The sequence below is a fragment of the Xiphias gladius genome, chromosome 3 (genome assembly GCF_016859285.1).
Source record: "Xiphias gladius isolate SHS-SW01 ecotype Sanya breed wild chromosome 3, ASM1685928v1, whole genome shotgun sequence".
Lineage (NCBI taxonomy): Eukaryota > Metazoa > Chordata > Actinopteri > Istiophoriformes > Xiphiidae > Xiphias > Xiphias gladius.
In genome coordinates, this window is record NC_053402.1 from 14,305,324 (window position 1) to 14,333,299 (window position 27,976).

Genomic DNA, 27,976 nt, shown 5'->3' on the forward strand with positions numbered 1-27,976 from the left:
TGAGGACTAAAAGTATGAGCAGGTAACCCACTCAACAGCTGAATTGTTTAAGAATCTTTCTATTTTGTAATCCCGTGCATCTGTTTTTTGTGTGTGTGTGTGTGTGTCTGTGTGTGTGTCTTTCCTCCACAGAGCTGCTGAAACGACTGGACGACAGCAGTGCGGAGGTGCGCGGCGTGGCTCTGCAGGCCCTGGGGCAGTGGCTGTCCAACCTGACCAAAGACTACAACCCCGAGCTCCGCGCTCCTCATCTGCAGCTCCTTTTCCAGCAACTCCTCCTGCACCTGGATGACACCGATGCCCCGGTGCAGGACCAAGTGCTCGGTGAGACCGGGTGGGGTGTTTGAACCAGCAACCTCAGAGATGAGGATAGAGTGTCGATAGCTAGTTGATGGTGAGGAAAGATGTGCACATGTCCTGATAATGTTCTGTTGAAGTGGGTGAAAAAATCAATAATTACTCTGGATCTTAGAAAAGTGGACAAAAATATTACTGTTTAAAGATCTACTAAACATGGAATGTACCATAGCTTTTCCCTCAACTCTTTCAGATTCTTCACTATTAGTCATAACCATAACTCTTGACAAAATATACTGTTGGCCTTTAATGAATTGTTGACCGTCCTCTGTACCACTTACTGATAAGAATGAGGAAAGATTGTGAATATAACATAACGGGATACATAATGTGAAACATCCTCATGCCCACATACTCTATCTCACCTGAAATGATGTGATATGGACCCTGTGACCTTGATAATTTAATAAACATATTTAGCTGATACAGATAGCAAAGACGGTAATAGTGAATGTGAGGCAGCGTTGATAGCAGAGTTTAGATGTGATGATCTGCAGACCGTCCTGCTGTGTCTGGGACACTCATAGAATGGCTAGATTATTGTACTGGCACACTGCCCGCACATTCCCCTTCCCTTTATTTCAAAAGCTCCCCATTATCCTTCTTTTCCACGCAATTCGACGACCACAGCGGCTCAATTCCCCCTGCCAGAGTAAGTCCTTCCCGGGCTAGGCTGGAGGTGGCCCTCAGGACTGAAACACAGGATCCAGATAAGGATAAGCACCCACCTGAGAGAGAAACTTCAAAGGTTAATATTTTTACCCTAACCCCCCCTCCAATACACCACATCTTTGCCTCTCTGCACAGGGCCACCGCGCCACACACACACACACACACACACACACACACACACACACACAAACGGTCCCAACTAATGACAACCACATGGGGACCCCCCCCCCTTTTCCTCACAACCTTTTTACATCTGTCCTCACGCCGATCCAGCCTAATCCCTCCATCTTTTATCCATCTGTCTCTCTTCCTCCTCTCATACCGAGCGTTTTCTGTGACGGTATGTAGCTTCACGGCTGGGTTTCATTCATGTATCAGTGGAAAGTCTGAGTGGCTTCTCCTGAAAGTGCGTAACCGAGACTTAGCTCCTCTGGACTTTCACTCTCTTCACTGTCTCCCGCTCTCATGGATGTTAGCTGCCGTTACTTCTGACAGGACACAGGTGAGCGCTGATGCCTTAGCCAGCGATCAGAGGCCTCACCACTGCATTCTCACCAGATGCGGCCATAGCTTCTATACCGTGAATTGTAGCTCTGCCAGACAGCTTTTGAAAGACTTCCAGGGATGATAAGCATTTTAGTTGTTGCCGTTGGTTATTAAGTGTCTGTAACATTGACTGCAGAAGGCAGAATAACACATGTAAATCATCTTTATGAACTGGCCCTCGCCAATATAATGTACGCCTGGCAGTTAGTTATTACCTGTAGTAGGATCATTCTTGTGTTATTTTATATTTTTCTTATTGTCAACAAATCCAATGAAAAGACCAAAACCAACATTGAATAGATACTACTAACAATCATTATCTGCGTAGCCAAAGCCTGACATATCTTACCCCTCTGTACCCCCGTTACTGTCCAAAACCTATTAAAAACACATCACTGAGCCACGCTGGTGCATTGGCTTACATGTTTCTCCGCTGTGATGAACATGAGCACTGTAGTTCATTTTGAGTCAGTCTCACATACACTGTCCTGCTGCTGAAAATACTCACTAGAGCACCAAATGGATATTAATCCGTTGCTGAAAATAAGCCCCAACAAATGCACGATTTACTCCTGTTTGAGTAGAATTTGTTAAAAAGAACAGTGCCCAGCTGTTCTAGGAAATCATTTACCCCCCTTTTTAAAAAAAAGTCTTGAGAGACGCATTGTTGGTTGTTGACAGTAACAGAAATGTGGAATATTTTGATAAATCTAGAAAAAAATGCCTTATCCTTTGAACACAATTGGCTGTTACCAGGCTAACATACTGTATACCTTAGTCATCAAGTTATTTGTCGCGTTTAGCGTGGTCATATAGTTGAGGGAGAGTAATGAATAGAATTATCCACATATTCAGTGTCAAGTCTGAAAATGTTGGTAATGCATCAAATAATGACAGAAGTGCATTATAATTGTTTGTCAGCCTTACGGAGTTTGTCAGCATATCTGGCCCATACAGTGCACAGATGCAAATATGGGCCGTTGTGTGTAGCCCGGTTCTTCAAACTGTGATCCCCGTGAAGTACAGTAGACTGGTAGACAGCTCGGAGTCTCTTTGTGAAATGAGATGACCTCACATCTCGCTGAGTGATCGTCTTTGTCTGACAGCAACCGTAACCGCCTGCGCCACAAATGTGGAAGCATTCCACATGGCTCTGTTTGAAGCTTTCTTTTTTTTCCCTCCCCGCTGTCTTTCCTCTGTCTCTTTCTCTTTGTTCCTTTTAATAGTTGTTCGCATTCTTATGCTTCTTGGATTTCAAACGCATATCTGTGAAGTGGCTGGATGTATGCAGCATGTCCTGACAGCATGACAGACAGCACTGCCACCCTCTCATCCCTCCGTCAATCACTCCTTCAGTCCTCCACCCCGATAATCCCACCGTCCTGGAAAGCACGGCTGCTACCTGCTAAATCACACGGCACGTTGGTCTGTTGGCACGGGTATAACCCACTTCTCACAAGTCATCATTGTTCTCCTTTAATTCAGACTCCCACCTCCCCTTCCTCCATCCCAGCTGAGTAAAGTAAACACAAAAGCTAAAAAAAAAATCCCCTCCGTCTCCTTGAAGAACAAAGGCAGGTATCAGATGATGAGTTTACATGACCACCGCTGGAACAGCACTTTTTCATTGTGGTTTCCAAAGCATTTATCCAGTTGACAGCAGTTCAAGTAATTCTATACACCTCTGACAATCAGCAGACTGGTGGGAATGATGCGAGGAAAGGATTTGAAAAGAGATTTATCACCTCCCAGTGGAAGAAAAGGGCACTTGCACGTTTGGGTTGCAGAGTGGATGGACTGTTGTTCACCACTGCCGTCTGCCGTCGTGTTCTGACTTCTGTTTGGCCTTGTTATAGAAAGCATCAAATCAGTATCGGACTCTAACCCAGGTTAGAAACTAAGTACTTGAATTTAATATCCACAGTGAAGCTGAATTTTTATGGTGCCTGCTGCAGTGAATCTGGAACCAACGTGTGCAATGCTCATTTATGTGCAATCAGGGCAGGTATAACTAAATAATTAAAAACATGGAAGACCACATCCTGGGATACCTAGCTTGAAGTAGATCTTAAGTCTCCCTCAGAGGTGGAATATAACTGTTATTACATTTACTCCAGTACTGAACTTAAGTCAAGCATAAGCACCCTATAATTGTACATGAGTATTTTTGATTTATGCTACTTTATAATTCTACCTCACTACATTTCAGAGGGAAATATTCTATATTTTACTCCACTACATGTATTTGACAGTTATAGTCACTGGTTAGTTTAAAGATTCAGGTTTTAGATGAAAAACACTTTATAAAATCTGATGCGTTGTTATAGTTTTAACTACCAAACATTATATAAATTAGATAATAGTAGCTACACCTCCTCCAGCCCTTTACTTGACTTACTTTAACTTTTGATACTTTAAGTACACTTTCTTTGGTTGAATTTAGGACTTTTACTTGTAAGAGTATGTTTATATGTTAGTATTGCTTTTTTGATCTCTAGTAAGAAGATCTGAATACTTTGTCCGTCACTGTTTTCATCTGCAGAATTGTACCTTAGTTAAAATACTGAAGTATTAAAAAGCTGTTGATTTGTATACTTTTCTTCAGTTACGATGCTTCTACCATCAAACACTTCAGTTACTATATTTTAACCGGAGTTTTTCATGGAAGACGTTTATTTAGTTTTTGACATTGAATATTCCCCTTTATTTGACTGTGTCCGCTTCCATCTCATATCCTGAGCGATGACTCCTGTCTGTCTTGTGTCTCTGCGTGTGTCCAGAGATCCTGAAGAAGGGCAGCTCAGTCCACCCGGCTCTCCTGAAGAGGGAAGCGGAGGCTGTGCGGGACAAACAGCGGAGTCCCCTCTACTGCGACCAGCTGCTCCAGCACATCAGCTCACTGCGCACGGAGACTGCAGCAGACTGTCCGGAGTGACATGAAACGCGTACAAAACAAACACAGACTGAAGTTTGTGCCTTCATTTAGAGAACAAAAGCCAGTTTTATAATGATCTACAACAGCTTTCCGAATAATACTATGGCATATGTTTTCACTTAAATGGGCCCAACATTAAAGCTTAAATGAAACTTAGTCACTATCCAGCTGCAGGCCTTTAATTCAGTTGACTGATTTTTTTTTTTTTTTTTAGGTGAACTTTTCCACATGCCCTTGCCTGCAGAATGGCTCCTTTGCCATTTGTTCAGGGATGTTTTTCTCTGCATTCATTGCCTTTTATTACTTTGGTTCTGACGTTTGGTTTTAATGAAGACAAAGTGATGTTTGATTCACTGTGGTTGTGTTTACATTTACATATTTTAATGAAACCCTCGTGAGATCTTTTAGCGCGTTCCCGTGGCCAAACTCTCAACATCCCAGCCTCCAGATGGTGCTGAGTCTGAGATGAGCTGGGTCATGGGATTTTGTCCTCCGAATAAAGATGTATTTTTTTCATGTTTTGTTAAAGAGAATTAACTGTTGAGACGTGTTCATAAGAATCACATAAAAATAAATCTGAATCTTTTAAATATGGACTGAAACCGTGTTTGAATACTGTAAATAATAGAAGGAATCATGGGCGGATGCTGTAAATATTCTGAAAAAAGCTAAAGTGGCAGTTTTACACATAGAGCAGGTCACTCCACCTCTGTGTGCTGTATTTAAACTCATGGCGATATGCAACTGCAATTTTTATCTTGAATGTTTTGACCCCCCCCCCCCGACGACGCGCTCTCTCTCTCCGCCCTTCTCCCATCCATCCTCTGCACGGTCCCGAGGTGGAAAAAAAAAACTGCTGATTCTCGGTCTTCCGTGCGTGATCTGCTCTCCGACCCACCAACATGTAGTCACCGGAGCGCTGACCGCAGAGCTCCGTCTACGCCATCTCCCCGAACAACGGCTCTGTCGTCCTCCGCTCCGGTCGTGGCATCAACATCTCGGCCCCCCCCCCCCTCCCTCTCACCATGCTGCAGAGCGGGGACGAGGTGGTGTATTTCTCGGCGGCGTTTCTGCTGGTGATGCTGGGGACGAGGAGCGCCGCGGGGGCCTCCCTCCTCACCGCATTGCTCTACCTCTTCATGGTGATGTTCCGCTTCCCCCCGGTGCCGGCAGACCAGGCCGGCCGCGTGCTGCGGCCCAGGGCGCCTGCGGGCGGCGTCCCGGTGGTGGCGCACCGCGGAGGCAGCCACGACGCGCCGGAGAACACCGTGGCGGCGATCAGAGAGGTCAGGCTGGCCTGCGGGCATCAGTCGTTTGATCCGATGGGAATGTGGAGCTGTGCGTGGGCCTTGTGCTATAGCGTGGAGGCAGTAGGTGCCTAGAAACGTAGGCTGCGTCTAGCGCCCAAATAGATGACCCCTTTCCTTTCCGTAGGAGTCTAGAGGGAGGACTAACTCGGCCAATGTTGAACCTGCATTACCACAAGAGACGAATGTGCATTTACATCAGAAGCTTAACCCCGTTCCGCGAACTGCATCCCACGCTCCATGTAAATGTAGACATTACAGTGTGCACAAGGAGCTACTGCAGTTCTGTAGAAAGAGCTGTCGTCTGGAAACCAAAGTCACAGCAACTACCAACAGGCCCTAACGTTGTTTATATTCCTTTTTCTCTTCTCTAAAACTCTTTAACTCATATAATTAAATGTATATTTCTGGGCTTTAACTTATATATTTGCACAATCTGGGGAAGAAAGCAGGGACAAACCGTGTATCTGACAAATAATTACTAGGACCGTAATATTCAAATATAGAATATTATTATTCCTACACGATCTTATGACAGTTGTGTGTGTATGTGTGTGCTTTTTTTCAGATATGAGCCATGTACCTTTTTGCCTTTTCCAAATTCCCCTCTAATTCACCTTCAACGTCTGCCCTTTGCGCAAAAATATTTATAATGGGTAAGACGCGAGATTCAGGGGGGAATCTGGGAAACTGGAGGTAAAAGCAATACAAAATAAAAATTAAAATAAAAAGGGTCAAATTTCTTAGGGTCAGAGGCAAAGGTTGGAAGACCCAAAGGGCGGTTTGTGCTACGCTAAGCGCCCTGAGCAGTGAGTCCCCGGTGCGACTCCCAACCAGCCGGACCATTTGCTTTCCCACCACTGCCTGTCTGTCTGTCTTCGCCGTCCTTTATCAATATCAAGCCATAAAAAAAATGTATTCGCTCAACTAAATTCTATTAAAGTTGTTCAAATGAAATTGAGTTATATTAATAAAATCAAATTATATTCAATCAGTTAAATGAAATGGATTTAAATGAATTAAACTAAATAAAATGTACTCAATTATATTAAATTGTGATACATTCATTACATTAAATTATATTTACTCAAATTACATTCAATTTACTCAATTAAATTAATGGCCTTAAATTAATTTAATTAAATTATAATACCACAATTAAATTAAATTAAATGTACTTAATTAAATTGAGATTATTTAAATTATTTTAATAAAATTATATTGACTCAATTGAATGCCATCAGCACCAAGTCCCCCGTTTTTGACGCCCAGCTGGCCAGACCATTTTAAATGAATAACATTAAATTATATTCAGTCACTTAGTTTAATTCATTTAAATCAATTTAATTTAAGTGTTCTCAATTAAACTGAGTGAAATTCATTTAATTTAGTTATGTTCACTCGATTAGTGTGGTCAATTTTCAACACCAAGTCCCATGCTGACATTAAGGAATATTTTAGCCCTTTTGGTTGACACGTAATTTAGGCATCTATGGTCAGTTCAGTCTTCAGTGCACATCTGCTGTACTTTGCACGTCTCTGTTCAAAAGCTCAGCACTGACCCTATGTGTCACACTTTCTCTCTCTTTCATTTTCCTCCTGTTGTTTGGCCAAAAACTGTCAGTACAGTTCCATTTTTTCAGAGATAGCTGTCTTTTTGTCTTCTTTCCCACCCCCCTTGATCTCCTGTTCCAGGCCAGTAGGAACGGGGCAACCGGAGTGGAGCTGGACCTGAGTTTCACGGCTGACGGCGTGCCCGTACTGATGCATGACGAGACTGTTGACCGCACCACCAACGGCTCTGGACCAGTCAGCAAACTGCAAATTGTCCAGCTAAGGAGATTAAATGCTGCTGCTCATCACAGGCTGAAGTATGCTTCCCATCAAACAGTCACTTCAGCTTGCCCAAGCTTGTGATTTCATGTTCTGAGTAGGAAGCTAAGGACAGCGTGTCCATGAAATGGACTAGAAACTCAAAATTAAAAGTTTGAGTTGCAGAAATGTTTTTTTCATATGGGATCCCTTGCCCTTTGCAATTATGTCACGATACAAACATTTTGGCACTCTCTTATCCTATATTGTTTGCAAATCTCACTTAATTTTGTGCCTATCTGAGCATATTTTCCTCTTTCATTATTTTTCACCAGAATGGTTTGAGGGGGGGGAAAAAAAACCCTCCCTTTCTCCTACTTGGTTTTCAAGGACTTCAAAGAAGAATAAATGGACTTGAATGTGGGGAGTTGCTAGACCAGGAATACTGCATCATCTCAGTTTTACCTTAGAACACCGCTGTGGTTTCTCTCACCTCCAGGGACAAGTTCAGTGGCGAGAAGGTCCCAACTCTGCAGGAGGCCGTGGAGGAATGCATCAGACACCAGCTCACCATCTTCTTTGATGTCAATGGTCAACCTGATAAGGTGCTAAATACACTGACATTGCATATAAAGTAAGAGGTAACCTTTTTTTTTTTTTACATGTGAAAAAGATGGGTGAATTGGTTCAGCTATGTCAAATCGGTGTGTAATGATGAACTATCCCTCCCTAACTCACTGAGGAAAACTACGCTAGATTTAGATGTGTATGTACAGTATATGTATATTTATTGCATATGTACATGTGAAGCAACTTTCACTAACTGAAAAAAAATTCTATAATTATGCAATTTCCTTTTGATGGTGAAATGGATAATACTAATAAAGAGTATTATAAGAAGACATTCTCAGTGCAGTGATCACAAAGATAAACGCTACAGCTGTCTGTCTGTACAAGGCACTAAAAGTCTCTGAACCACTCAGAATACATCCCTTTTTTAGCTCCGCTCGCTCCCAATGAGGATGCACAAATTCCAGTAACCTCCTCAAATAAGCCCAGATAAGGTCACACAGTTACACAATGTTATCTTGGTCATTTCTCCTATTTTTGTGGAATATTAGTAAGTTTTCCTCTTTTTTTTTTCCCCCCCAGGCTGCATCAGTGCTTCGCGAGATGTACAGGAAGTTCCCTGTCCTCTACAATTCCAGTATTGTTTCCTCCTTTGAACCCAAAGTTATCTACAAGGTAACAAAAATGCTAATCGTCATCTTTGGAAAGTTATTTTAATCTTTGAAGGAAGTGATATTACCAACGTTTCCAACTTTACAACCCTGTACAAATGCAGAATCAATTTAGCCTGAGTCTGTGTCTGCATGAAAGCTGTTTTTCCTCTATGTGGTTTTCTTTATCTTTTATTTATTTTTACATGTTATGTATCATGGTTATTAACGTATTAACTAACTTATTTAATGTATATAAAAGGAGCACAACACCCACTGACTACGAGTGTTTGTCCCTGGAGTAATCTAAGACAAGCCGCAAGCTTTTGCTTCTAATTTCTACTAAGACAGCTTTTTGTTGTCCTGTGACTTCTACCGGTCCACAGATGCGTCAGACTGACCCTAACGTGGTCACGGCCCTGACCCACCGGCCCTGGAGACTGAGCCGCTTCGGAGACGGCACCCCTCGGACCCAGTCGACGTGGGGTCAGCTCTGGACCAGGGTTCTCGACGTCCTGTTGGACTGGGCCCACCATCACATACTGTGGAAACTTTGTGGAGTCTCTGCCATCCTCGTGCAGAAGGACTTCATCTCGCTGTAGGTGAAATTAAAAGGGTTTTATCATTGCAATGCACAGCCGCAAAGGTGTGTAAAGTGGGGCAGCAATTCAAAGGTCTGCAAACAGGATAATTGGAAACTTTCAAGAATGGAAAAAAAAAACAGTTATTCTGCACTGAAATTGCTGGATGCATTTCATTTAAAGGTCAGAAAATCAAGTTTGTTCATATGCAAGACGATTGCTGTCTTTATTGTTGCTGCAACACATGGTTTGTCCCGTGTGACCATATTAAATGCAGAAATCAGTCATGATTGAAAAGGATGATGATGAAAATAGCAAACTACAAAACTGGCTAATAAGCAGCAATGTGCTCTACATCTCCGAAACCGCCGGAGCTGGAGCCACCAAACGGCAAATATGTTCTGTGACGTTTAAACTGGTTGAATTTGTTTGGTGTCGAGACGAGTCCACACCAGGCCATCTTCTTAATCAGTGCTTCCCAAACTGGTGATCATGATCCCACAAGGGCTCCCAAGATAAATCTGGGGGTGGTTAAAGGGGTAAATAAGAAAAAGATCAATCTTTTGACGCTTGTATATACTTCTTCAGACTTTTCTCTAAGTTTTTTTTTTCCGCTTGTGATATACTGGATACTTTCCCCAATTCACGCCTCAAAAAATCCTTCCCATGAAACAATCTGAGAAGGAAAAATCTCCCTTTTGTTGAATTACACACAACTCATGTCTACAATGAGACCATAAACCATGATGATGGGACATAAGTAAACATTGCTTCATTTTATGGGGTCACAAGCCAGAAAGGTTCTTATTATGTATGGTTTGCAACCAGAAACGTATCTCGGGCTGTTGGCCCTGTTCTTTATTCACTTAGCTGTACTCCCTTACCGTCCTCCTCCTTTCTTTCATGCAGGGACTATGTTCAGTTCTGGACAGAGCGAGGTGTGGAGGTGGTGGGCTGGACCGTTAACACTGCTGTGGAGAAGGACTACTACCAAAACCTGCTCAAGATCGGCTACATTACCGACAGTTTGCTGGAAGACTGTGATCCTCCTTACTGAATGATCTCTCTCTCTCGCACACACACACACACACACACACACACACATACGGTATTCAACAGTTCGAGACACACAGGGGTGATCAAGAAACCCAGCCCAAAGAAAAAGAAAAAAATCATCTGTATCATTATGACATTTTCCGGGCTTCTTGTCTTTTTGACAAGAAGAACATAAAACACTGAAATATGTACTGTAGATAAAGTTCAATGTAAGGAGGAAGGAAGCTAGAAATTTGGTGCTAACCAGCTCCCTAGTGGCAAGTGATCAACCCAAGCTTTATAGAAGTACATGAATGATTTAACGTAGAGGTAGGAACACATCCTTACCTGTAGCTGGCATACAGGTAATTTCCCCTCGAAATCTACAGGCACATTAGGTTACCACAGAGGTTCAACTTGAAACCCACCTCGTCCTTATCCTCCTACCAGCAACAGTACCTCCAACTCTCCTGGACCAGGGATTAGGATTACGCTACTTTAAAAGATCTTTTCTACCTTCTGTGCTGATCTTTCCGAGGCTTTGTTGTGCCTTTAAAGGGACATCCGTGTAAATGGATTTCTAGATCAGACATGTTGGCGCCGTGGCAATCCCTGCTATAATGATACTGCGCTTGTTTAATAATGGACTGAAACTTTAATAATGGAAGGAAAATTTCCGTAACTTGACATGATGAACTTGCCGGGTGTCCTCGCGTGCCACAGTTGCGCAAACGCGCAGGACCCTTTGCCGCGAGATATTCAAACTTCGAACGGCTCCGCGTTAAAGTAAGGATAATAGAGTTTGATGAGACACCCCCGAGGCGTTCGTCCCGGGAGGGGGAAGTAAGCGCTCTGTTGAACCATGCCACACTGGTGTAACGTGTTTGGTAATTGATACGCGTTATGAATCACCACCAGAGAAGAATTACTCGTTTTGTGGTCGGGGCTGTAGGGCAGGATTATTTTAAAAAAAAACCCAATGAAGTCTTGAATCCAGCCCCCCCCCCCCCTAGTGCCATCTCGCCTGCAAGAGAAAAACCAATGTAACCTCTGTGAAAATTAAACGACTTAACCACAACATTTATTCATTTAACACGTCAGTTATGTTTTCTGTCAAATGTATCACGCCACATGATAATCCAGATGCCGTTGGGAATATCGCTCCGCACTGCTCTGAATATAATCTGAAGGCGTATATACTAACCTCTCCTTATTTTTTTTTTTGTTGTTTTGATACACACGAACGACTCACACGAAGGAAGCTGGCCGTGAAGAATATCAAAATCAGCCTTGAAAAACCAAAGCTCAATATGTGTAATTTGCCTGTGAAACCGTAGACAGAGGATGTGGAGTCGGTGTCGCCAGTGGTTACTTCTTCTTTTCTTCTTCTCTTCTTCTCTTCTCTCTCCTCGGGATAAAAGTCACCTCCTTAATCACATCACGGCATTTCATATTCCTTGTTTTGCTGGAAAAAATAAATCTCGAAAATGCAAAGTGAATTAGAAAGACTGACAGACGTTCATAATGTCTTTGAAAAAAAAAAAGTTTAGTTTTTTTGTTTTTTTTTTTTTTTTTTTATAGTAATTACCCCCCCCCCCCCCACACCTTTTTTTTTTTGTTTTGTTTTTTTGGATACCAACGAAGCTGAAAGAGAAAAGAATATCAAATCAAAAATTCAAAAAAAAAAGCTCAATATGTATATGTGTAATTTGCAGAAGAAACAGAGAGAGGGATCGGTGTCAGGGTTACTTCTCTTCTACTCTCTTTCTCTTTCTCATCTCTCTCTGTGTTACGGGATAAAGGTCACCTTTGGGGTCACACACACACACACTTTGTACGTTACGACAACGCAGTGCCCCTGGTTAGTAAAAAGTAAAGTATGGTTGCATTGTATCCAGAGATGAGTGTATAAAGTCTGGTGGTGTTGTGCCACCTGACTTGTCCTGTGTGTACTGTAAACACAGAACCGTTGGGCAGATAGGGGGATACCTGGAGGGACAGACAAATGACCCCCCCCTTGAATACATTCTTGAAGATTTGTAAGTAATTTGAGGAGGATTTTAAAATATTTTATTCATGTCACTCTAAACAATTGTGTAGTTGTCAAACGGGTTAGAGCTTTACTGGACATTTCTACAATAATTCCCCTCAATTTAGGGGGATCGGGGAAGAAAAATGGCGTAATCGCCCCCTTCCTTCGCGTTGTGGGGGGTCTCAGTCTACTCCGTGGCCCCTCGGAGTCCCCCCCGTGTTGCGGATTTGTCACACTCCCGGGACACTGTCTCTTTAAAGCGCCGAAGGAGGCGTGTAGGGACGTCGAGAAGTGCTGCGCCTCGACGGCGTGCGTACTCCGTGTCTTATGAATGACAGCCGCCGCTTCAGGTTGTGTGACATTGTGGCAGCGCAGGACACCGTCGGCACCAAAGTGACTTACGTTACACGTCTGACCTGAGGGACGGCGACGGCAGGTGAAAAGGGAGGGGGGAGGGCCGCTGGCTGAGATGCGCCCCGGCTTCTGGTTCCACGCGGAGAAGGAGCGCGACGCGCGGGTTCTGTTTTCCCGACAGGTTCCGTCCACTCTCCGTGAGTGCTTGTTGGCTCCGGGGTCTCACCCTGGGACCGGAATTTAGCCCGATCAGCTGAGGAGAGGACGCACGCTTGTCACGTTCAATACGGACATACAACACGCGCATACAGCACAGGTTCTGGAATGCGTTTCACTTAACGTGCCTTCAGAAAGTAGGCCTGCTCCAACCGTGTGCGCTCCATCTGGCACGCTGCTTTCTTCTTTTTAAAGAAAAAAAAAAAAAGGAAAAAGAAAAAGTGCCAAACTGAAAGTTCACGGGGGACTTTTCCTGCGCATGATGTACACAATTACAAGAGGTCCCAGCAAACTGGTCACCCAGCGACGCACAGGTGAGACTCTGGACCTCAGTCACCAACTTTCAGCTATGTCCAACACACTTTCCCAGATCCATCAGACATCAGTCTTGTTGGGAAAACTAATGATCAGCTGTTTGTTTGTTTGTTTGTTTGTTTGTTTTTTAAGCGAAATGTGCACTTTCTCTTCCAGGGCCTACACAGCAGCTGGACAACAAAATAAACGACTTCAAGCACAAGCAAACGTCCTGGAGTCTGCCTGAGTAGGTGATAAAACTTGTTGGGGGGGGGGCAAGGAATGAAAATTCTCATTGATGCTCTCAGTTTTGTGTCTGCGATGCTTTTTCACTCAGTGTCTCAATCTTAAAATGTCAGTAGCTTGGCTCATTTTTGCAGAGATCAGACGCGCCGTTCCAGATTTACTGTGTTGCTTGAGGTGTGTGTTAGTGAATGACAGTGTCCCGACAGCGGTGGACGTCGACAGCCTGAGACAGGCAGCGTTCCTTCCTCAGCACAGGCCCCAACGATTTACAACACACCTTCACACTGTGGCTTCCCCAAGGCTCAGTCCGCCTGCTGGGCTGTTTTCATGCCTTTGAAACCAGCCAGGCTCCGTGAGTGTGACCTTGTGGGAAGGCGAGCTGGCACATGGTCCTTCATTCAGCTGTTGCAGTCTCTGACTCCTACACAACCAGCCCCTTGCTTGAGTCTAAGCCCAAACGCTGACGCCTTTAAGCAACTTCCAGCTGGGAAATGAGAGAGCTATCAAATCCATGCGCTGTGTTTGTAAAATCCACAGACTACCTGCCACATGCTTTTCTTTCTTTCCTTATACCCATCAGTCTTCCTGCACCCAAGATAGTTTTCAACCGCCTGAATGGTAAAAAGTACCATCACCCTGCTCCGGCTCTCCCCGCGGACAACCATCAGGAGGAGACTTTCACCGCTGCACACGAGGAAAACGTCAAGTTTGTCTATGAGGGTAAGGAAGTGAATGAATGGTCTGACTGGAAAAAGGAGAAGATGAGACTAGACAGGAATTTTCATTGTCTCACTGTATCCGCTACCTTACTGGCTGTTTTTTTTTTTTTTTTGAATGACATCTGTTTCACTATCACAGTTTATAATAACTGCAAACCAGCCGCGACCTCCCCCCTCCCATACCTCACCCGCACAGCTGCTCTGACACTGATAGCCATGATAAACGCTCTCACACCCACGTATCATGATCGTCATGACCCGCGCTGGCACCCACGTCCCGACGGAAACAGCATTTTTGGCTCTGGCTGAAACCCAGACGCTACTGGGGGGGGGACTCGTTGTCGGCTTTGAGGAAAAGGCAACAGAGGCTCCTGACGGGACGGAGGGTTTTGTGGGATCCGGGCGAAACTCGACACAGTGGCCCAGTTTTTGAAAGCGTGTGGCTCTCTTTAACATTCACAGGCTCATTCAGTCTCCAGGAGACTTCGTTTGGCCGAGGCTCGTGTTTTCTGTGTCCTGCTAGTTGCTGGCGTTGAAGCTCAGCCACTGCAGCTCATAAACAACTTCAGTAACCTTGTCATTGAGTGGACAAGGACACCCCTCCCTCTCTCTCTCCGAAATACTTCATTGTATGGTGTAAACAAACTTATGCATTTGAGTAGTCTGAAACTCATGACCTGGAGGCAGCTAGCAGAGATAAAAATCAATTGTGGTTCACACACACAGACACACACACACACATATACACACACGTGCACTACATGTGACAAGTCTACATGCTGCTGCATTTGAAATACAAACGTCAGCCAGGAGTGGCAGGCCTTTGAAGCTGTTGCCCTTGTGGACTCTACTTATTTGACACTGTGGGTGTGACACAGGGGTGCAGGACTTTTTTTTTTTTAAACTTGGAAAGATAAGATAATTACAAACTTAAAAGGACACCTTTGGGAGCGCTATTTATTATTATATCCCATTTTCATTTTATTTCCCTAAAGGATCCTGCACTTCCACAAATATAACTGTTTGGCGTTAGCAGTTTTGTGTAGCAGTCGTGTGTGTGCCCTGACAGTTGAGCAGAGGCCTAATAAAATTAATGATGGACATTATCAGCCTCTGGGTGTTAATGGTGGCCGTCCTGACTGAGTCTTTGTGTTGTCAGCCTGGCGGGAGGTGTTGCAGAAGGAGCAGGGGTCCAGCCGGGGGCCGGAGGAAGCCCAGGCAGCAGTCCACTATAAAGAAACCACTCCCAGCCCACACATGGACAGTGAGTACAGCTTCTCCTCCTCACAGGTCTCCTCACACTGCACCATTCTCCCCCCAAGCTGCCCCTGTCTTCACGTCATAAGTCTGCATTTTTTAATAGTTAATTTTAAGGCTGAACTGAGCAACATTTTCGTGTACGGTATGCCTGTTTTTAAACCCAAATACGCTTGTTCCAACTATGAAAAATTAGTGGACAATTTTATTTTGTAAGACCCGTCTGCGCTCCCCTCAGCGTCAAAGCTTAATGGTCATGTTCACTGTCACATGTGGCCCTGAGAGGTTTTTTTTGTTTGAACTAGGGGTGACTTCTTAATATTTTTGTCGTTTAGTCTCTTATGATAACAGCCCTCAGGCCTATAATTAGTGTAACCAGGACAGCCTGGTTTGTGACAGCCAGCCAACCAAGGATTAATGGACCTGCTTCTGATCCTTCCAGCTGGAAGGAAACTAGCAAAGGTCATAAGGCCTGTCTCTCCTCATTGTTGTGCTAACTCTGTCAACACATTTTGAAATGCTAATTCAAGCTTCATACTTCATTGCCATTACCATCCAGGCCGACAGGAATTTGTAAAATCAGATTAAAAACACAACATAACATACAACACATGCCATGCATCAAGAGGAAATTTCCATGTGGTCTCTGGTTTTCAGTTTTGTATAGTTATTGCTGTTTCAATATGCAGATAATGATCAAAATGGCGTCAGCTGTGTAGCCTACATGAAATTCTTACCTAATAACGTGGAGTTGTGGTCTCTGACTGTGACTGCTTGATAACAATGACCATGCTTTACGATTTTTGACGTGCGACGTTTTCATTTTATTTTGAAAGTGTTCACCAGAAGCGTCAGGTTGCCATCACGTAGTTGTTGCAGTTCCTCGTTGCGGCCACGAGGGGGCAGTGAGCGCTCGCGACTCCCCGATACCCTGAAATAATACGAGCAGTCGGTTTGAGGATAGTGGTCTGTAAAATCCTCGCTTTTATTCTGTACCTGTGGCCACTATGGTCACTTCTATAGTCTGTTTCTGTTTGCTTTCATTGCTTACTTTATTGAGAAAATATTGCGAGGTGCTAGCACGCTAACACGCCTGTCTTTGACACAGGCATAAACATTGCTAGCTGATCTACACGCCAGAAAACTATCGAAAACAGTTGTTAATGAATACAATTTCTATCAACACTGGTGTTATTCTAGTTGCTACACTAGTGAGTTACATTATTTACGATTTAAACCGAGATATTAACGAGTTTGGAAGCCATCAATGTAACGGAGTGCTGCGGTTCCTCGTTTTGACCACTAGAGGGCGTGAGTGAATACTCACAATTGCAAACACACTAACGTCAAGGTAGATACAATACAAAGCCAGTACTTCCGGGCTTAACTGTCAAAATAAAATCGTCAAAAGAAACCCTCAGCCCCTGGTTAACATCAAGGCTTGTATCGTTTCAAATTTCTCCAGGGTCCTGTGATAGCAGATGGTAACGCTAGCCCCCCCTTGTAACACTGTTTGTGTTGGCCTAATGCAGAAAAGCAGCTAGAATTAAGGAAGTAAATACAGAAACAGATTTTAAAGCTCAATGAAAAACTGTAAATTGTAATGTTTATTTAACAGCAACTGTGTTCATTCATTGCTTATTATCAGTTTATGGTAGTGGTGAGGAGCCCAGTTTTCTTTCCATATTTCATCCCTCTAACAATGTTGGTTTTTGGTGTGAAATGAACATTACAGCCTCACACGCTACCTTGCATGGTTATACACTTTAATTGTTGTCTCCTGGTGTAAATGACATCGTTCCTTTCCTTCCCAGACTTTGTGCCCATTGACCTGGATGAATGGTGGGCCCAGCGCTTCCTGGCCAACATAGACAAGTTGTCCTGACACTCTTCTGGGATTTGTGGATCCTGACAGACGGTCAGGAGGCGAGACCGTGAGCAGAGCGGCTCACAGAGGAGAGGATACCTGGGAGCGGCAGGTGTGATGGGTCCAAGTGTCCTGATGTGATTCAAATGGATGGACAGCGCTGGGACGTTGACATAGAAACACAGAGGATCACTTTTCTTGAACTCTAGCCTTATAACTCCAACTTATCCAACACTAAACATTCAGTCTGCCACAGACGGCACATTGAAGGACGATGTCTTGAAGTTCAGGTTTCTTCTTACCACCCTCAAAACACAGATGTAATGCTACTTTGAAATGCAGTAAAATTGTATTTTCAAGAAGCTCTGAATTGTCATCTTTTTTAATTGTCACAAGAATGGATTCATGTTTATTCACCTTAATTTTTAATGCAAAGACACAAGCAACAGCTCCATAAATGCATATACGGTATTTTAAATCGATTTACAATAGGTTCACTTATACTAGTTGCTTTAATACAAATGAAACCTGTTGAGAATCCACATTTAACCATTGTCAGATTTGCAGGTCTACTGTATAAATTTTTTCACCACATTAAAGTTATTTAGCTCTTAATAAAATATTATGGAAAAAAAGAACAGAACGTGAACGGTAACAGCTGTATTCAGCAGTCAGAAGGACGTCTTGCATTTCTAAACAATCTGCGATCTGCCTTGTACCACCTCTCTAACGCACACTTTAGAATTAACACTCGTCAGCTGTTATTAGACGTGGCATTTCAACAAGATTTTGAAATATGATTTGAGAAATCAGATTGTTTTACCTCCACACTTTGGGACTGAATCTTTCTAATGCGTCTCCTTTACTTTTTCCTACTGTCTCTCTTCACCTCTGCATTGTTTCTGGCTGGTTTGCATCCAGATTACTCAGGCCATGGATGTCAGTGAGCCTGATCTTTTATTTTAGTGGTACCTGGTCTTGAAAACGAGATGGCAATGTCAGAAAAACCCAGTTTTTTTTCTCATGGCCAGGCATGATCGGAGTGTGAAAGTCACAAGTTGTAACCACAACCCTCCATAGTAGCCCGTGTATGGCACAGTCTTTTAAATTATAATCACCGAAATTTGAAACTCCTGATGAAATAGTGCTGAACAAAGAGCGTGACGACATAAAAATGTTTATGGAGAGGCTCTCTATGATGCTTCTATCAGTTCATCTTTCTCAGGCCTTACATGCTCTCCACAAGGGGAAATGATGTACGCCAGAGGGGGAAAGAGATGAGTGATTTTATGGCTTCAGATAAGGCCTGTAGTGCTCTTTAGAAACTGCAGTTCTCCAGCTTTTCAGGCCCTTCAGCTGCTGTAAATGCTTCAGTCATCAAAGCCAAATCAGTCACTGCACTGTTCGTGTCTGCATGTAGCTCTCAGTGCTTCTCCAGAGCTTTAGTCAGTAGATCGTTCAGGCGGGAAATCATTGGTCGGGGATCATCGTTCAGGCCTGCTGCGATCATGGCGTTGTCATAGATCTAAGGAAATAGATAAAAAGAAGTAAACGTATACATCTGCACTCGTAGGATGCAAAACGATTAGCAGATCTCTTCAAAAGACAATGATATCCCATAAAAAGTTGATTACAGCTGCCAGAACAGAGAGACTGGGCAGCATTACCAATGTTTAAGTATCATTACCACCGTAATCATAGTGAAGTTTTTAATGTCATACACAGTGAAAAAGTATTCATGATGATTTTTCACGCAATGATTTCACCTGAAAATAATGACTGTAACGAACATAAGTTACCTTAAACTCTCAAAATAAGCTGGTCCTAAAGTAATGGCCCAGTCTCAGAAACAGCCATCACCTGGACTCTGAACACTTGCATGGTAAAGTCAAATAAAGCTTCTACAGCTCTGATTCCCTTGATACAACAGCAGAGTCATATCATACTCACCGCTCTGTTCAACAGAAGGACATTAACCAATTTACTTCTATCACTTCTTCTAACGGAAGGCTGTTAATTTACTGTTAATAAAACTCAACAATTCCTGCACTAGTTTCAAATTAAAAGCCTACCAGGGATGGGAGATACTGAAAGGCTTTTAATGTAAAACATCAGTGCAGGAAGTGCTTAGTTTCATTCCAAGTAACTTGGTGAAAATAAAAACTACAAAAAACAATGGAGATAATTAGATTATTAGTTAACGAAGATTAAGAAATCTTTGCAGAAATCTCCCACACTTACGTATTTGTGTTATAAAAGCTCTACTGCAATATGGCAGGCTTGTTCTGTCATTAAAGTACATGAATGGGCATTATGTTACTCTCAACACAGGGAGTCTTCAATTGTCTAATCATATTGTTTTTTTTGTATCTTTTTCTTTGTCGTTATTTGTACAACAGGTAAACAATGAGGGCGAGTTTTGAGCTTACAGATTAAAACAGGAGCAGATCAGAAACAGGGAGGTTTCTCACTAAAATATGACAAACTATGTTTTTTCAGTAACCCACAGAACCCTACCTGCTCCAGTAGCAGTCCAGCCAATTCAGAGTTTGTCTCTTTCAGTGCGTGCAACTTCTTGATCAGATCGTGTCTATCAGATGGTGGAAAAAATACACGACAGTTGGACAGCTGGACATGAAACCTGTATTATTTGAAGTTATACCATCAGTTTTTTAGTAAAATCCATCAACCCCTTACCCTGCATTGATCTCCAGTGTGGGCTGCAGTATCTGAGCTCTCTCCTCAGCAGTGCGGGCCAGCTGCTGGGTGCGGAGGAAGTGCCGTGCAGCACCCATTTCCAGCACGGTGATCATAGCTGGGTGGGTGTCCAGACGAGGGGTAAGCTGGGGGAACAGGGAGAACATGTATTATACAGCAAGTCTGTAACAAGTAAAGTTCAGCATGTTTTTCAGGCCAGTTAGGATGAAATATGTGACTCAACTTTGAAACTTGGAAGAAATGTAAATGATTACTTGTCTGGGAAAAAAAAATAAACATTTGGGGGCTTGAGTTTACACACACACACACACACACACACACACACACACACACACACACACACACACACACACACACACACACACACACACACACACACACACACACACACAAGAACACAAGAACACAAGAACACAAAAACAAACAAGCTCATTTCATAACCAACCACAAACCACCCTATGAAATTCAGAATCCTAGACACAGAGTCTTATCTTTACCTTTATGTTGGTGACTCGGGGACCCAGAGCGTTCTTCATCCAGGCCATCAGGTCGTCAGCTTGCTCCTGTGTCAGACGCTCAGAGGCTGCAGAGGAGAAAAGACGATAAACCAGGGTCAGGATTACAACCGTGACAGCGAGGGGCGTCATGCTTCAACTATAACCTGAGATATGAGAGCGAACCAGACCTGGTTTGCTGTCCTCAAACTTCTCCTCCTTGTAGTGATCCACCACGATGTCTGTCTCCACTGAGATCAGCTTCTTCTTGTCAAACTCTCTGAGGTGGAGCAGGGTCAGCTCATCGAACTGCTCGTAGCAGAACAGCACCTGCACACACAGAGGGCAGAGGACATGACATGATTTCCACTGGACTTTTCATCTGTCTCTCAGTAATAGAGCCCTTTATAAAAAAAAAAAGCCATTTAAAACCAATAAATGTAATTCAATCATCACTATCAGTCATGTCACCTCCATGTCTTTCTGTTTCATGGCCTCATAGTAGGGGGAGTGCTCTGCAAGATGGCGGTTGGGGGCACACAGGTAGTAGATGTTGCGTGTGCCAGCCTTCATTCGAGAGGCATACTCCATCAGATTGGTCTGCTGGCCCGCTGGCAGAGCAGACGACTCAAACCTCAGTAGCTTCGCAATATCCTCCTATACAGACGCAGAACGGAGGGAGAACGCCACTGTTAACAATACTTAGACACAACATTTTTCTGCTGCTTTCAATGCTTATTACTTTTTCCATTTAGAAACCATAGATTTTGTTACCTTGACATCTTGTTCCTGGGTGGTGATGATGCCCTCCCTCATGAAGAGGCTGTAGTCCTCGAAGAACTTGTTGTACTTCTCTGGCTCCTTTTTGCTCTGGTCCAGCAGGAAGCGGATCACCCTCTGCTGCAAAACGTCACGAAGCTTCCTGAAGCCAGAGGTGGTGATAGAAAAATGAATCATCAATGGATCAATATTGGAGGAAAAGTAAAAAACTGAGCAATGCATTGTGAATTCCTAAGTTAATAGATAGTAAATACTACTATAAAAGTAGATTTTGATTTTAAAAACAAAAAGAAAAAAGGGAAGAGATCACATCTAAAATAAAGGACAAAGTAAGTCGTAAAACTGTTGTTATACCTGATGAGTGCGCTCTCCTGTAGCAGCTCTCTGCTCAGATTCAGAGGGATGTCCTCACTGTCCACCACACCTGCACATGCCCACACACACACACACACACACACACACACACACACACACACACACACACACACACACACACACACACACACACACACACACACACACACACACACACACACACACACAGTGTTTAGCTCAGCACACAAAAATAGACACTATTTGTTCCTTCAGTCCATAAACTCATGAACATAAAAACAGTAGAGTAAAAAAACAAGCAGCTCCACCAGGAGCAGGTGGAGGCGGTCGGGGGGGTCCAGACCTCGGAGAAAGCGCAGCCACTTGGGCAGGATGTCAGCCGCTTTGGTCTGGATCAGGACCTTCCTGCTGTACAGAGCCACGCTGGAGTCCATCTCCCTGCTCACGTCAAACATGCTCGGCTTCTGTTGATCAATACATTTTTTCATCATACATCTATTTGATAAATTTAACTTTATTTTCTTCATAGCAACTGAAAAAAATGTTCTGTCTGGAGAAAGAACTACTTAAATTTACATGATCCATAACATTTAAACACAGGTTGGTATTACTTAAGGGCCTGTTGAATCAGATTTGGGACTGGGAGTTTGTTGGTTTGATTCCCAAATGCGAAGGGGTAACACGGAAACTCAACTGAAATTAAGTTTACAGTGTCATCACGATGCACAGAAACACTCAAATTAAAAACTTGCAGCCCTGAGCTCCTCACCGCATCAGGGACGTAGAAGATGCTTCGGATGTTGAGCGGGGCGTCAGCGCGGTAGTGCAGCGTGTAGCGGGGCTTGTCATAGGCCTGGGCGATGTAGCGGTAGAACTCCTCATGCTGCCAGTCACTAATCTCCTTGGGCTCCATCATCCACAAGGCCTGAACGGAGACGGAGGTCACACATCGATTAGTTTGAAAATAACAGTGTGTGTTATCGCAGCAAAACTTCACTTGTTTTTCAGCTCAGACTATGCACAATATTAGCATGTTGGTAACAGTGAAAGATTGGTGGAAATATTTTACCTATGTTGAGACAATGTTTGAAGGAAAATTTCATTTTAAATTGATCCACTAATACTTAAGGATTTTTTTTTAAAAAAAATCACAGCCCAAGCAATTTGGAAAATTCTAACTGGTACCTCACGCTATCATTGATGCATTCTAGCATCATTAGTACTTTGAACTGCCCTTTACTTGATTTTTTTGTAGTTATACTTTCATTTTACAATGTATATTTTATTTTTTCTTTATACGTATATATTTACACCGTGTATATATTTATTTCACTATATATTTATGTATATTTATATATGTGGCCAGAGAAAATTTCCTTCAGGATGAATAAAGTTCCATCTTATTTCCTAAATTCAAATTCTGTGGGTGACTCGCTTTTTAGAAACAGATGCATATTTACAGGCAGCTGCAGAAGCCCACCTGAGCCAGATGTCTTGATTTTGAATTCATGATTGTGGATTGAATGCGTGTGACATGTTTGGTTGAAACAGTAACTGTAAAATACACAGCGCTGTGGGAGTTAAGATGAGAGGAAATCTCCTGTTTTTGTACAATTTGGTTGCTTTTGTTATGTGGTTACAGTAAAGCAGTGCATTTTATGTGCTGTACAGTACTTGCTGCTGTGAAAACGCTTGTCAAGCAAAGTTCCACTGTATTATTACTATGTCGCAAATGTTGAGACATGTTGTTGTCTAGATGTTATGAATCATAACATCTAGATTTGTAGCACTGTGAATTTTGTGACTCTTTACACTCATTCACTGAGTCTTTAAGACCGAGTGAACAACAGGACCAGAGCAGCTCACCTGCAGAGTGTTGAGCCTCCGACCATTCAGGAAGATGGGGAAGCTCACAAAGTTGCTGTACTTTGTTACAACCTCTGAAAGAGACACAACAGCTTGTCGTCACATGGAGTGATGTACTGATGAATATGCTCTTTGCAGTTACAGTTTAGCTACTTTAGAAGCTTCAGCAGTTGTACCTTTAACTCTGTCCTCAGAAGAAAACTCCTTGCAGTCGTCCTTGAGGTGCAGCACGATCTTTGTTCCCTGTTGAACACCACCGGCTTCAGCAATCTCAAAAACTCCAGAGCTGAAGGAGACGATGACAGAGAACGCCTGAGGGTCACATTTGGTTATACTCATTTCTCAAATGTATGCATAAATGCTTTGTTCCACTGTGGAACAGAACCACGCCCAGGATAGTCTCTCCTCCTCCTCTTGATGTTTAAATAATAAAACACCTCCTTTTATTGCTCTCACCCGTCGGAGGACCACTTGTATCCAGGTGCACCGGGCTCAGCAGAGCGGGAGTAGACATCAACACGGTCAGCCACCATGAAGGCAGAGTAGAATCCAACCCCGAACTGACCAATGATGGTGCTGCTGGCCTCCGCCTGGTTCTGCAGAGCATCCAAAAATGCCTGCAGTGTGTCGAAAGATGATTATTTTTGACAGAAAGCGTGATCAGCAGGATACATCATATACATAGGTGTGAACTTACTGTTTACTCATTGAACAAATGAGATAAACAAACCTAAACTTTAACAGCTAAACCAACATACAGGACAGACATATCATATATAAATACATAATATGAGGAGGAAAGCAAAGCAGCTAGAACAAGAAAAATGGAAGACAATCTACAACAACAGTCACCTTTGAACCGGAGCGGGCGATGGTCCCCAAGTTGGCCACCAGCTCCTCTTGGTTCATCCCCACTCCAGTGTCCTATTAGAGGAGAGATTCCCAGTCATTCAAAAAGAAGTCATCATAAGTTGTAGTACGATAGTCATCCACCAGGTGTCAATCCTGCTCAAGAACAGACCAGGACACAGAGTTCAGTATTAACCTTTAGAAGCAGCAGGAGCTTAACAACCCACAACATGATTTTTTCCTCGTCTCCATTGTATTTCACGAACTGGGATGTTTCAGACATTTAATTTAAAAGGCTACTGTCGGATCATCTTTGTCATTTTCATGCACTGTTGAGCAGGTGAGTAAAATAAGCTGTTGTGGGCAAACAATGCAAGAACTGATAAGGTTACAAATTTTCTTTTCGCAGTAATGCTGAATCCAGGACATTCCTGGGTCTGGCACAAGCCAATCGGTGACCCACACCCTCGGAGCGTCAAACCACTTCCTGTAGTAGAAAAGGGTTATAATGTAGTACAGTTCTCCAAAGTAATAATACCAGTCATTTTAAATTCATGCAGGCTGCACATCTTCCACAGACGTGGGTGTACCTGGATGGTGAAGGTGCCCTTGGCAGCGTCAGACTGCAGGTGGATCTCCATGGGAGCTGTTTCACCTCCTGCTGTGATCAGTTTGTGACGCAGTTTTTCCAGAGCGTCACTGCCATTAGAGATCAGCTCCCTGATGAAGACCTGGTGGGATGAGGAAGAGGCAGGGAATCAGTCAGAGAAGAGCAGTTATAGTTTATAAACTTAAAAGTCAGTCTAACTAAGTTGTATCTTCCTCTCCTTCTTCAACACAAACCATCTCACCTCTTTCTCTGAGTACAGGGACCTGGCAACAATGTCCAGCAGCTTCTTTGTTTCAGCCTGAAATTCATGTTTGGAGAAGCTACCTGGATAAATCACGGGTAGAAGAACATTCAGATCATCTTAAATCTAACTAATTATTAGCTATGAGCCATAACATTCAACAAAGTCTCCAGCTGTTCCAGCACCTTGCACAGACTCTGTGTCACTGATGATGGTGTGCAGGGGCTCCTCCTCGGGCTCTTTCTCGGCCTCCTGGGTGCTGTAGTAAGACTGCTGGCAGAAGCTGAGGCAGGATCGCTGAGCACCCCACACTCTGGGCCGATTGCTCCACCTCTGCTGCTGTCCAACCTGCAAGTCTGATGACAGGAGGACTAAGATGGTGGGGCTGCTTTGAAAAGACCGCTCTGGCATTGAGTAGTTGTCTTTCTGGTGCCTTGCAGAGGGCTTACTAATCAGGGCCAGTATTTATCAAAGGTCTGATAATTACACTTAATAATTTAAAGAGCCAACTTAGGCGTAAAAAGGTTCTTAACCAAAAGTGAAGAATAAAACCAATTTATCAGACGACTGACTTTTACCTACAGCAAAGTGTAGCAGAAACCTTCAAGAGCAGCGCCTAAGTGATCACTTATTAGTCACATGTATGTTTAGGGAGGAACAACCCATCAGAACCGCACTGACAAATGCAGACAAAAACAAAGCATGGAAAGAGACTGCCAACAAAATCAAGATCAGCTTTAGCCATGTCATTTTAAGCCATAGTGCTGCAACTTTCCATCAAAAGTACATTCGGAGATGACGACTTACAAGAAATCAGCAGCTGGTGAGCTACTACTAGCCTGTCCTATCAGAATTCGGACTATAAACAATTTTCACAATCATTCTAGATCTGCAACAATTGCGTTTTGGACTGTGAATATGTTTTTGTGTGTGCGTGTGTGTTTTTTTAAGCATTTAAAGGCCTTTTTTAAAATGATCAATCAATTAATCAAGACAATACTGAACAGATTAATCAATAAAAATAATTGTTAGTTTCAGCTCGAAATCATTCCAAAACACGTCTAAGAAGGTGTCTGCTCGTTTCTTTACTGCAGCTATCAAAAAGACCCAATCGGGAGACTGTCCACCAACTTAAGAGACTTCCAAAATTCCAAATTTGAGTATTGGAGTCAAAAGAAATTAGATTAAAAAAAACTTTTATTCTTACATTTGCACTTTAAACGTTAAAGCCAATTACTTTTACTTTGATCTTTCCCTTGGACAATCAATTCTGATTTTTTTAAGTCTTAATACAATTAAATGCCCCTAATGTGGGCATTTTCCAAAGTTACCGGTCTATTAGCACAAAATCCCTCACTGCTAAAACCTCATATTAGCTGTTATAAAAGGGTCTCTTCACAGCCAGTAAGGAGATAAAAATGATTACAGCAACCAATAACTCTCTCAACATATATATTGTCATCAGTAGTGTTTACAGAAAGCAAAAAAAAAAAAAATCCTCATTATCTAAACACTCTTATTGTAAGCTTTATTTATGATTTGATGCGGTTTGTTTGCGCTTGCTGCAGGTGTCTTTGGGTATATGTGGGTCTACATGCAGGTGCGGGGTTTCTGCTCTGTTTACAAAGTTAAATTTAAGACTTTTTAAGACATTTTTAATACCACAAAGAATGAAATTTAATACCCATTTCCGGCCAATTCTGAAAGGTATCAGTGAAAACCAAGTAGGGATGATAAAGCCTAGAGACAATTACAAAGTGCATGAATTTATTGACATTTATGTCAAATTTTTGTCAGTACCTCCCATCAGTGTGCAACAGTAAATCCTAATGATATCATTAATTAATTATTTGACACGACCTGGATGATCAGCAGAAAGTCGATGGCTAGATTGATGGATGGATAAACAAATTAAACGATGTATATAATGATGTAATAACTGAGTATTTTCAGCAGCCTTGTCGATTTAAATTCACCTGTAGCTGTCGTGCAGCGTCAAAGTGGGATATCGGACTGACAAACCAGCTCACAGTATTAAGCTAAAGGCTGGTAAATTAAACATTTTGCCGCAGCAGATTGCTCCTGACTCTCATCTTGTGGCTGGTATTGGCTATGCTAACTTGGCTAAGGCTAACAAACACTGCCTACCTGCAGTCAAAGAGCGCGAGACAGTTCTGCTGCTCAGCCCTCGTGCACATGTCATTAACCGTGAGCCGGTCCTCTGAGGGAAACCGAGGGCGAACCGAGCCAGACCGAGACAGCGAGACATGAGGACAGACGAGGGAACGGGAACACCGGCGAAGATGGGTCAACCGACCTGGGGACACACGTTGGACGAGCTAGACCAGGCAGGACCCCGTGACATGTGATGACGTCAGAACGGCGTGTTAGCGCGCTGCCTGATTAGAAGTGGAAAATTATTCTGCCGTTTGCAAATCATTTCGACTAAAACGCATTTTGGTTATACGTATTAAAAGCACTACTAGTCTTATCTGTACAAATGCATCCTTAACGTTAATGTCTTGATTATTTTATTTTATTTCAGTTTGATAATTCGCCCTTCAAGGTCAAACGGTGATCATTTGACATAACGTAAAATTAACAAACGTAAATGTTTAATATTACGTAACTTTGT

General features: G+C 43.0%; 4 protein-coding genes across 6 annotated transcripts in view; 3 read left to right on the forward strand and 1 right to left on the reverse strand.

The window, feature by feature from the left end:
- Positions 1 to 5,075, forward strand: part of LOC120788494 (dynein assembly factor 5, axonemal-like) — a 28,788-nt gene extending 23,713 nt beyond the window's left edge. The window contains exons 12-14 of one of the 2 annotated variants that reach the window (XR_005707239.1): positions 133 to 324; positions 2,802 to 3,014; positions 4,356 to 4,432. Coding sequence is in view for 1 of the 2 variants with exons in the window: in XM_040124373.1 (XP_039980307.1) it covers positions 133 to 324; positions 4,356 to 4,510 (347 nt within the window). In the remaining variant the exon portion in view is untranslated. Of the gene's footprint in view, positions 1 to 132; positions 325 to 2,801; positions 3,015 to 4,355 lie in introns of both variants that reach the window. The other variant, XM_040124373.1, reaches the window with a different exon arrangement.
- A 445-nt stretch (positions 5,076 to 5,520) lies between these two features.
- On the forward strand, positions 5,521 to 10,525 carry LOC120784998 (glycerophosphodiester phosphodiesterase 1-like). The gene is made up of 6 exons (XM_040119221.1): positions 5,521 to 5,796; positions 7,513 to 7,688; positions 8,129 to 8,234; positions 8,782 to 8,874; positions 9,236 to 9,447; positions 10,340 to 10,525. The coding sequence occupies exons 1-6, from the start codon at positions 5,536 to 5,538 to the stop codon at positions 10,485 to 10,487; spliced, it is 996 nt and encodes a 331-aa protein (XP_039975155.1). The 5' UTR covers positions 5,521 to 5,535; the 3' UTR covers positions 10,488 to 10,525.
- Positions 10,526 to 12,765: 2,240 nt separating this feature from the next.
- LOC120784989 (MAPK regulated corepressor interacting protein 2-like) lies at positions 12,766 to 17,634 on the forward strand. 2 transcript variants are annotated; one of them, XM_040119199.1, is made up of 5 exons: positions 12,766 to 13,381; positions 13,539 to 13,608; positions 14,188 to 14,327; positions 15,486 to 15,666; positions 17,397 to 17,634. In XM_040119199.1, the coding sequence occupies exons 1-5, from the start codon at positions 13,327 to 13,329 to the stop codon at positions 17,452 to 17,454; spliced, it is 504 nt and encodes a 167-aa protein (XP_039975133.1). In that variant the 5' UTR covers positions 12,766 to 13,326; the 3' UTR covers positions 17,455 to 17,634. The 2 variants fall into 2 exon arrangements, with proteins under 2 accessions (XP_039975133.1, XP_039975142.1); XM_040119208.1 differs by having other exon boundaries at positions 12,776 to 13,381; positions 15,486 to 15,590; positions 17,398 to 17,634.
- Positions 17,635 to 17,812: 178 nt separating this feature from the next.
- On the reverse strand, positions 17,813 to 27,718 carry trap1 (TNF receptor-associated protein 1). Its single transcript, XM_040119184.1, has 18 exons — positions 27,490 to 27,718; positions 25,527 to 25,697; positions 25,342 to 25,424; positions 25,081 to 25,221; positions 24,494 to 24,565; positions 24,098 to 24,258; positions 23,818 to 23,927; positions 23,642 to 23,715; positions 22,545 to 22,700; positions 22,119 to 22,239; positions 21,797 to 21,866; positions 21,437 to 21,584; positions 21,134 to 21,319; positions 20,854 to 20,992; positions 20,666 to 20,751; positions 20,148 to 20,293; positions 19,968 to 20,040; positions 17,813 to 18,975 (listed from the first exon to the last, which is right to left on the reverse strand). Exons 1-18 carry the CDS (start codon positions 27,608 to 27,610, stop codon positions 18,874 to 18,876), a joined length of 2,160 nt encoding a protein of 719 aa, XP_039975118.1. The 5' UTR covers positions 27,611 to 27,718; the 3' UTR covers positions 17,813 to 18,873.
- Positions 27,719 to 27,976: the final 258 nt, after the last annotated feature.

Bases quoted from the DNA above. Each gene is read 5' to 3' on its own strand.
- trap1 (XM_040119184.1), bottom strand. From the start codon at position 27,610: ATGTCTCGCTGTCTCGGTCTGGCTCGGTTCGCCCTCGGTTTCCCTCAG. The intron at 21,585-21,796 runs GTATAACAACAG...CTCTGGCTTCAG, and splicing joins CAGGAGAGCGCACTCATCAG to GAAGCTTCGTGACGTTTTGC. The intron at 18,976-19,967 runs GTAGGGTTCTGT...CTATTTCCTTAG, and splicing joins CTGGACTGCTACTGGAGCAG to ATCTATGACAACGCCATGAT.
- LOC120784998 (XM_040119221.1), top strand. From the start codon at position 5,536: ATGCTGCAGAGCGGGGACGAGGTGGTGTATTTCTCGGCGGCGTTTCTG. The intron at 5,797-7,512 runs GTCAGGCTGGCC...CTCCTGTTCCAG, and splicing joins CCGTGGCGGCGATCAGAGAG to GCCAGTAGGAACGGGGCAAC. The intron at 8,235-8,781 runs GTGCTAAATACA...TTTCCCCCCCAG, and splicing joins TCAATGGTCAACCTGATAAG to GCTGCATCAGTGCTTCGCGA.
- LOC120784989 (XM_040119199.1), top strand. From the start codon at position 13,327: ATGATGTACACAATTACAAGAGGTCCCAGCAAACTGGTCACCCAGCGA. The intron at 13,609-14,187 runs GTAGGTGATAAA...TATACCCATCAG, and splicing joins ACGTCCTGGAGTCTGCCTGA to TCTTCCTGCACCCAAGATAG. The intron at 15,667-17,396 runs CATAAGTCTGCA...CTTTCCTTCCCA, and splicing joins AGCTGCCCCTGTCTTCACGT to GACTTTGTGCCCATTGACCT.